This window comes from Saccostrea echinata, unplaced genomic scaffold, assembly GCF_033153115.1.
Source record: "Saccostrea echinata isolate AGI-Se365-2 ecotype Australia unplaced genomic scaffold, CSIRO_AGI_Sech_v1 ptg000007l, whole genome shotgun sequence".
NCBI lineage: Eukaryota > Metazoa > Mollusca > Bivalvia > Ostreida > Ostreidae > Saccostrea > Saccostrea echinata.
The window spans coordinates 2,202,278-2,212,161 of NW_026889756.1; the positions used below are offsets into that span (position 1 = coordinate 2,202,278).

Genomic DNA, 9,884 nt, shown 5'->3' on the forward strand with positions numbered 1-9,884 from the left:
GCTTCCTTCTTTGTACACGTGCATAATACCAAAAGTACGGACGTAAACATGGATAAAAAATGTGTATGTTATTGGTATGTTATTGACAGTGTACTCGATGCTAGTATTTTAAATGGAGCAAAGATGCTTGGTAAATATTCATCCAACAATTACCTGTACATAAGTCTTCTTTAAAAAAGTAACTTTCTCTTGAGAAATTCAATTTTAAACAGAAATCAGACATACATGTGGCTGAAGTGTGCTACAAATCATGCCTATTCGAAAGAAAAATATACATGCGTATTATCTTATTCATAGACAAATTATGCACGTGTAATATCTATACCGAAGACTCTTAGAATGCACGCGTACTGTCTACACAATTTTTATTTAGCATCCATGTGTATTGCCTCTACCGAAGACAAATAAGGGAGGCGTTCGGTTAAAAGACACTAATGCACGCGTACTGTCTATAACATAAGCACCTATAAGGCATGCGTTTTGTCTACCAAAAACAAAAACAAAAAAAACAAAAACAAAAAAAACAAAACAAAACAAATATTATGCAGATTATAAAAAAACAATAGCCCATAGGTAAATAGATAAAATTCGCACCTGATTCATTCTTCCCATTTCTGTATGATAAGGGAATGAATTCAGTTATTTCAATATTTTAAATATATCCTTCTGTCTTCAGTAATTTTGAAGTGAAAAAAAGAATTAGATAGATTACTCTCCATATGTACTGGTCCGAGTTGACAAAGCAGGTAAGAACATTGTCTTTGTTTGTAAGGCTCATTATTTTAATTGCATTTAAGAGGAACTGGGATTTAATTCTACAAATGGTAATCCAACTTATACCCATAGCTCCCTTTCTAAGGAGGAAATTCTTCAAAATCACATGTCAGTTTTAATATTTTTAAAGCCATCACGGTAGCTCAGTCGGTAGAGCGCTCGCTCCATGATTGGAAGGTCGTGTGTTCGAATCACGGCCGCGACAGACCTAAGTCAGTAAAAAAATAGGTTGCAATGAAACATATGGAGATAACGAACGGTATTCAAGCTCAAAAGTCCATTAAATAATGCAAATTATGGAGCAGAGCAAACACGGACCTCTAAGACATCAGAGGTGGGATCAAGTGCCATGGAGGAGTGAGCATCCCCTGCCGACCGGTCACACCCGCCGTGTGCTCCTTGTCATGATTGGGGAACAACGGAAAAATCCGTTGACAACTTAGTGTGTAAAAAATGGCCTATAAATTAGTATGAACAACGTCAGTTAGCATTTGACCTAATGATAAATTGTATTTGCTGACAAGGTTATTGTTTTGACCATAGAACTTACAAAATGACGACTTTAAACGAGACTGCTGATATTCTTGTGTTATCAACTTGTTTGTGAACTGTTCCTTCGCAAAGAACTTTGAAGTGAAAGTTGCGGGTTCTTCGAATGAGACCTTATAAATAAAGGCCCCGTGTCACGGTAGGCTTTGGCATGATAAAGAATTCTCATTGCTCAAAATTAAAGTATTGAGTGCCGAGTAAAGGTCTAAATTTGAAGCCCTTCACTGGTATATGGTGATGTCTCTACTCTATCTGCTGCCTATATCTATTGTTTGACATCTTTAGATGATGACTCAGATGATAAAGGCATTAGTTGATAATAAAATTTAATTTTAAGGCTTTTAATAAATGTTTGAAATTTGACGAGTAAACGGGGACCACAGATAAGCCTTATTGAGACTTCTTCTTTACGTGCCTTGTCATTGGTCATTTGCAGAATTATTTTGTTAAAACATTCTGATTGTATACACAAGTACTCTGAAGTTGATATTAAAAAGATGCTTGAATTTCTATTGACAATATCTAAGTAGTTTTTGGAGATCAATTCTCATTCTTGGAATGAATTTATCGAGAAATTGCACGAGACCTGGTAACCGTTTCTCTCCCTATTTGTCACTCATTGATGGTATTTCTTGAAACGATGGAACCGTCTTTGATCTTGATGGAAACTGTCTATTGTTATTATGTAGTTATAATAAGATACACTAGACTGTATTTCTTTGCATTTCTCAAAGTTTAGGTTGAAGTTGTACTCAGTTGCGTGTTCAATTAATGTGCATAAATTGTAGTCATAATATGTTGCGTCTTGTCAAGTAACAAAGATATCATCCAGTATGGCAAGAGCTCCATCTTTGCCGTCTAACATCTCATTCCTGATTCTTTGGTATATAGATTATCTCAAATTAATGCCAGAGGGTAGTATGAGCCAAGCGGCAGCATATCATATCTTGTAAGAAAAAAAAGATTCCCCATCCATTCCGCCTTCGAGAAATCCTGAAATCGGTTTTACATCTAGTACCAAAAATGTGTTTTGAATTACTTCAACAAAATCTTTTGTTCCATAAGATGGCATTCGCTTAGAATGAATTCATTTAGATCTTTTAGATCTACGCATATGAGACCTTTGCTGTTCATTGTGATGACAACCATTGAGGTGACCAAAGATGTGTAGACTTATTCACAGGAGTTATGAATCCATTTCCCTTAACATCTTTCTGTTTTAATGAACTGAATTATGCAGGCTGTCTCCTGACTGAGTGAACAACTACATCGGCCTGAGGTCCAATCTTGATCTTGTACTTCTGCCAGTTTTTTTTTTCCAGGTCTTGGAAATCGATGGATTTACAGTCCCTGAAACGTTCTACTTTCCCATTTTTCCGTTCACTCACCGTTCGTTAAGCGTGCGTTCACCGTTCGTTCAGCATGCGTTCACCGTTCGCTCTCCGTTCACAGTTTTGCGTTCAGCGTTCATCGTGCGCTCACAAAGCGTTCACCGTTCGCTCTGCGTTCGTTCACCTTGCGTTCACCTTGGGTTCAGAGTTCACTTATCGTTCAGTCTTCATTGTCATTTGGAACTCAAAAGTGAAAGGATTTATCTTTTTAAAGGGAAAAAGAGCGTGAAAGTAAGGGTTAACTGGTTTAAAGTACAGTTGTATAATTATTTTCTGGGAAAAAATTATTGCCATCATTTATATTATTTTTTAACTTAACTGTTGATTATTTATTAAATTAATTTTTAAAAATAAATGTTGTTGGAAGTATATTCTTTTAGTACGATGCTTCAAGATTAAATTTAAATATGGCAACATACATGTACGGATTTGGCGCTGCAACATCTTGATATTATGACAAACACCAAAAATCATTGATAGAGAGATAATAATCCAGGTCGCTTTATTAACCAACTGCTGAATAATTACTAAAATATTTATTTCTAACACTTTTTCCCCTCGTTTTGTTACTATAGAAATACACGTACATGTTATAACCATTTCTGAGAATTATAGATGGTATTACGGATTAAGGACAGTATCTACGGAGTCGTGTACATTGATGGTGTGGTTAAAAAATTATTCATTTTAATTGTAATACACTAAAATATAAATAATAAAAACAGCAAGTTTTTGGTGGAGCTGGAAGGTATAAGGTTTTCTTCCTTACAAATATAGTCAAAGTCTACGCTATTGTAAGAGAGGAAAAAAATCCTTCATCAATGTATCTGTATGTATATTTACATTTACCATTCGATATAGTTAAGAGACACACCCCACACCCCCTTCCCGAATCTGCCACTTCATCAGTATTCAGTATATTTTAGTTCATATTAAAAAGGAGGTCAATGCATATTGTGACATAAAAATTTCAGTTTATAAATGTTCATACATCTAAGATAGTCATTAAGCAATGGTGGTTTAAAATACACGTGCCGACGGTCGTATTTGAATTAGATCAAATTCATGCGGCTTAATTATTCCAAGTGTTTATGTCCAATGCATTTCATTTATTTATTTATTGATTGAGCAATGTTTTGAATCAGATCTAGAAATGATCATAAAAGTGTTTTAAACTCCTTGGCCTTGGGCGTGACGAGACTTTTACAGCAGCACATTGTCAACTGATTTTGATTGACAGGACAAGCACGTGGACTTCGTGTGAACTTGAAGCAGGAAAAAAAAACGATTAGGTATGACTGCCAAGCAAATTGATTTGTTGATAAAGAATTGTTGTTTTGACTGCCTGATATTTTTTTTTAAATTAAAACTTAGGAATCTTTGCTTGATACAGATACATGCATTAGGGGGTGGGGGTGGGGGGTGGCTAAGACGGAATTCTCTCTCTCTCTGTATAATTTTCTGTTTATATATAAGTAACGGCAGCATATTACTAAAATATCAATTACTGAATTTCAAATATTAATCTATAACAAATAATATGAATGCCTCTTTGTATCCTCTTGTCCACATGTCATGATGGGGAGGGGGTATCTAAAGTAGAAGTCTGCTAAAAAAAAATCGTTAAAACTAAAAATGTCACATAAAGATATAATTGCATGAAAATTTTAGAATACCTGTGTATTTATGTAACACAGCCACAGACGTTTGTAAAATATTTTTAATTGTGATTTTTTTATTATTTTCATTTTACATGGAATCGCCTCTGTATGGAAACACACGTATCCTTGTAATTTTCTTAACTTTGACTACAGAGTTTCGTATCAATAACAATGTTTAACAACGATAAATATTTTGTGACTAAACAGTTTAATTTAAACGTAGTATATATGTGCAGAAAATATTGTAAGAAACACAATTAATAGGCGTACTTAATGTGCATTTTCTTACGATAATGTGGAAACGTTTATTCATTTAATATTTATTTGTTCTGGAAGTGTTCAGAACAATTTAACAAAATAATGTTTCTTTTTCCACAAGTAGAAGTTACACATATTTTATAGTTTAATTTGTAACGGAACCCATGTACATGCTTGCTTTAGTTACATTTACGTCTGTTTTTGAATGGAAAGCTACTGAAAAATAAGTTGATGTTACAGAAATTTCAACAACCTCGTTTAAAGTCAGCATTTCGTAAATTCTATGATCGCTATAATGACATTGTTAGCAAATGTAACCCATCACTGGGTCGTATTTTTACTGCCATATTTCATAGCAATAGTAAGGACTCTTTTTATACTAAATGTGACTACGGAATATTCCGTCTATCTGATCAATATATAGGGCGCACGGCGGGTGTTAATAGTCAACAGTGGATGCTTACTCCTTATAGGCACTTGATCCGGCCTCTGAAATTTACGGCGGACCATGTTTTATGCCCTATTCAAAGAGTTGTATTGTTTGTATTTTTGTTTTAGATTAATAACTGTTCGTAATCTTCACCGTTTTATGATATCTTGCTTCTCTGACACTCAGAATGGCGTACCCCTCTACTCCCATATCTATTCTTAAGTTCATGTCTCATATCCATTGCGTGTGACAAGCAACTTTTCTGTTTTTTTTTTTTTTATTATTTTTAGTTCACCTGAGTCACCCAGCTGAATTATTGCTATTTGCTTTCGTCCGTCGTCGTGCGTTGTGCATTAATAACCTTTGAACATTTTCAGCTTTATATCTAAAACCACTAAAGTAATTTCAACTAATTCTTGCATACTGCATATATGTGTAAAGGAAAACTACATCAGTTGTTCATGGTCGCTGCTCTGCTGGGGCCTGAGGGGTGAGGCCAAAACCATCAAAATTAATGCAATTTTCAAAACACTTTTTTATACTCATGTGAATTCAAGCAGTCACACTGTTGCCCTATTATATTAAGAAGTAAAGCCTTCTGCATGAATTGTGAAAAAAAGCTGCGAACGATAGCATTGTCCTTCGCCTAACTCCAAGTCAATTTTCAAGTTAACATATTTGAATGTACTGAAAAAGCATTTAGATACAATTTGATCACTATTATATAAGTACACAAACATTTACACAAATTGGGAAAGCATTGTCTTATCTAAACAGTTGGGGTCAAAAACGGAATTCCCTCATGTGTATGACCTTATCTATTGTTATGGTAACGTAGCATAAACATGGCATACAGTTTATCGATGGAGGTGAAAAGATTTCTTATTCTAACAATATTTGCAGTATTTCTTACGACGGGTGAGAATCTTTTTTGTCAGTCACCTATCAAAGATAGAATCAAAGGTAATTGTAAAAAATGACAAAAGTTTTATACCGTCATTGCATTACATTGTAGAAGTTTACTGTGAATGTCCAGTTGGATGGATCCCTTACGAATCAAGCTGTTATTTGTTTTATCAACATGGAAAGCAATGGACGGCAGCTGAGGTATAAATTTTGTGCATTCTAAAACCACTTACAAAGACAAATCGTCCTATTGTCTTCAACTTCTGGTAGAAAATCATGTTGACAGGGAAGAATTTTAAAAATACCAAATATATAGATGTTTAATTTGTCTTGGAACAGTTTACCTGTTCATAAGGTACTTTATAGTTTATAATGCATTAAGTGTCCTTAACCTGGGATATACTCTTAAATACATTTTAAACACTTTAATTAGCCTAACACGAACAAGTAAAAATACTTTACATCCTGTTTTGTTTCATTTACAGGACTATTGCAGAAGCCTGCATTCCTATCTCACCAATATTAACGATGAATCTGAAAACCAGTTTCTTCAAAAACAACTAAATTTACACGGAGATACGGGTTTTGACACTTTATAAAATGTTTTTTAACATTATACAATTAAGGCAAACTAACATGTTTGAAGCACGAAATTGGTTAGCAGAAGAAGATATACAAAAGCCAGAAATACAACTACTTTTTTAAAAAAAAAAATTAGGAATTCTATCGATGAAAATTAAGAATGTTTTCCATGTCTAGAGAAGAACAATTCTGACATTTTGTAGCTGATTTTTGGGTTGGAGCAACTGATGCCATTAACGAAGGTGGATGGAGATGGATGCCAGATTTTGATCCTATAGGATATGATGACTGGATTCCTGGACAACCCAATGATGACCATGATCAGGACTGCATGCAGCTCTATCACAGATATCAATATCATTGGGATGATGACCATTGTAATAAAGCAAATTCTTTCATTTGTGAAATGAAGTCAGTATCACTATTGTACTATTCCACGATGTTTTTATACGTGAACACTTCCTTAATAAAAAGGCTTCCATATTAAATGCAATTTCAGAAATGTTTAACTCATGCCCCGGGTATATAGTGGGGCCACGACTGGACATCAAAGTCTTACACAAGAATGATGAGAAAGAAATCTTTAAAAGCCTTATTTAGGAATTTTGTTTATGGCCATGATTAGGCATGGTAAAATGGTAAATGGTAAAATGATTTTTTTTATTGAATCAGAGGCCTCGATTAGAAACCAAATCATAGTCCCACGGCATAGAAAAGACCCCAATAAGGATTCAAGTATTACCGCTGAATATGATTGATTGTATGTTATTTTAAGTCACGTTCGAGAATTTTCACTCAAATAGAGACGTCACAATGAACCAGTGAAGGGCTTCAAATTCAGGTCTTTACTCGCACATAGGACCATTGAGCAGTGAGAGATCTTTATCGTGGCAACGCCTGCCTTGACACGGGGCCTTGGCTTTTTGAGGTCTCATTCGAAGGACCCTCAACTTTCACTTCGAAGTGCCGAGCGCTTGGTGAAGGAACAGTTGTTACCTATTTTTTTTTAAATTGACTTAGGTCAATCGCGGATGGAGTTCGAACCCACGACCCTCCGAGCACTGAGCGAGCGCTGTACCTGATGAATATGCAGAAAGGAATTATTTTTTAAGAAGAGCAGATGAATGATTAGTTATCTTCTTAAGCAAGCACTGTGGCAACGCACTTTGAAAAAATTACGCACTTTGAAAAATTTTTTCAAAGTGCGTTAATTTTGGGACCAAATCAACGCACTTTGAAAAATTTTTTCAAAGTGCGGTGAATTTGGGACCAAATCAACGCACTTTGAAAATTTTTTTCAAAGTGCGTTAAGAGTGTACATCGTAATTTTTAACCATGTACACACTTAACGCACTTTGAAAAAATATGTATAAAACAAAAATTTTGGACTTAAATTTTAGTAATAGGCAACATTATTATCCCCTCGCAACGTTTGAGGGGATATAGTAACGCGATTGTATGTTAGTGTCGATGTCAAATGCTGCCTTGATTTATAGAATATGCTTTTGGGGAAGGAATGTTCCGCTTTGCGGTGCCCTTGTTTTGTTGTATTTCTGTCTAAAAACTGATGAATTGATCAACCCTCATCGACAACGAAAAAAAGACAGGTTGAAGATCTCTCAGCTCAACTCTTTATCATTCCTACCCAGATATATTTATTTACATAACTCGTACATCTTAAGGTCATATTTGAAGAAAAAAATGGAACATTCTAAATACAGTAAAAAGCAATGTATAAGGAAGTCTTTAGTTAATCGAAATTTAGTTCTTTTAAAACTGAAAGTCTATTTATGTTCATTTTCAGAAAAATCAAATTAGCTCAAACTCCTAGGTCAAGGTTAAAAGTTCAGATATGTTCTTACCCAAAGAAAGGTCACAAGAAATACGCATGTGGGACATGAGAGTCAAAGTTCCGCCCAATCAAAAGTTATGGACAAGGTTAAATTTTTTTGCGGACAAACAGACAAACAGCTAGACAGACAGACGGACGGACAGGGCAAATATTATATACCAGAATCTTAGATTTTTTTTTTAATTTGATATATATCTAGCCTTATTATGATATCAAAAATTTAAGAGTTCCAGTCGAATGAGTATTGTGGCTAATGTTTTATCTCTATAAGACCTTTTTCCCTTTTATAACATTTACGAGAACTGTCGGGAAGAAAACAACCCCTGAAAATCTTTAAAACTCTATATCTCAGATCCTGAAGTGACATTATCACTGAAAAAGTATTAAACTAGGTTCAAATAATTATTTTTCATACCTAAAATTTGCAAGAATATTAACCAAGCCGTGCACATTTTTTTTTCAAAGTGCGTTAATATGGTCGATATTAACGCACTTTGAAAAAAAAGTAAAATTTTTCAAAGTGCGTTAACGTGGTCCCAAAATTAACGCACTTTGAAAAATTTTTTCAAAGTGCGTAATTTTTCAAAGTGCGTTGTAACAAAGCACTCTCAGAAAAAAAAAACAACAACATTTGTTTAAATCATGACCGGCGGACCACAGGAAGAGCAGAATTCGATAAACTTGTATTTGATAGTGTATTCAATGCATATGAATACATTGTATAACGTTTCTTAAATTCTTTCCTTAGAAATCCAGGAGAGGAACACCAGATAATTGGATAATTCTTTAACCATTTGGTGTAATAAGATTTCATAAGAAATCAATAAAAGACTAAATTACTTCTTTGTAATGCTTATTTAAACATGTTATCAATTTAATGGAACAACAACAGTAAACTTTACAATAAATATGTTTTTTTTTAATTTAGTGTAAGACAAATTAGTTTAATATAACCAAGGATTATTATTGGGGACATCTGCAAATTTCATGGCCCCTAAATAAGATATATGGCTTATACTTGTTTTCTATTAATAAAGTTAAAAACCCTGGAAGACAAAAAATGCTAGTTCTTACCGAGTATTTAGAGTTTAGGATGAGAGTAAAGAGTAAAGGAAGGATATTCCTACAGAAAGTGTAACAAAATATGTCTGAAATGACAATAGCTTTTTAAACTTTAAAGCAATATGAGCTGCAACTTTGATGTCGGAAAACTTTGATGCAATATTGTAATTAACTATTTCAATAACAGAAAAAAAGAACGTTTATAAACTTCTGTTGTATATATTTGCGATGGAAGAACTATTTTTAAGCTTTGATTAAAGCAAAATTACAATATTGATTTCGTATATAATACTATGAACTCCACTGTACAGAAATCTTTCTTCTGGAAAAATTTAATACAATATTTGCGATGGAAGAACTATTTATATATAGTATATATTATATATATAGTATATATAGTTATATTATAAATTACATAT

General features: G+C 33.8%; 1 protein-coding gene across 1 annotated transcript; it reads left to right on the forward strand.

Moving 5' to 3' along the window:
- Nucleotides 1–5,908: 5,908 nt before the first annotated feature.
- On the forward strand, nt 5,909–9,193 carry LOC133180610 (perlucin-like protein). The gene is made up of 5 exons (XM_061315083.1): nt 5,909–5,981; nt 6,079–6,170; nt 6,455–6,551; nt 6,755–6,962; nt 9,152–9,193. Exons 1-5 carry the CDS (start codon nt 5,909–5,911, stop codon nt 9,183–9,185), a joined length of 504 nt encoding a protein of 167 aa, XP_061171067.1. The 3' UTR covers nt 9,186–9,193.
- Nucleotides 9,194–9,884: the final 691 nt, after the last annotated feature.

Coding starts and splice junctions, on each gene's coding strand:
- LOC133180610 (XM_061315083.1), top strand. CDS start 5,909: ATGGCATACAGTTTATCGATGGAGGTGAAAAGATTTCTTATTCTAACA. Junction 5,982..6,078: donor TGCAGTATTTCTTACGACGG/GTGAGAATCTTT, acceptor ATTACATTGTAG/AAGTTTACTGTGAATGTCCA. Junction 6,963..9,151: donor TCTTTCATTTGTGAAATGAA/GTCAGTATCACT, acceptor TTCTTTCCTTAG/AAATCCAGGAGAGGAACACC.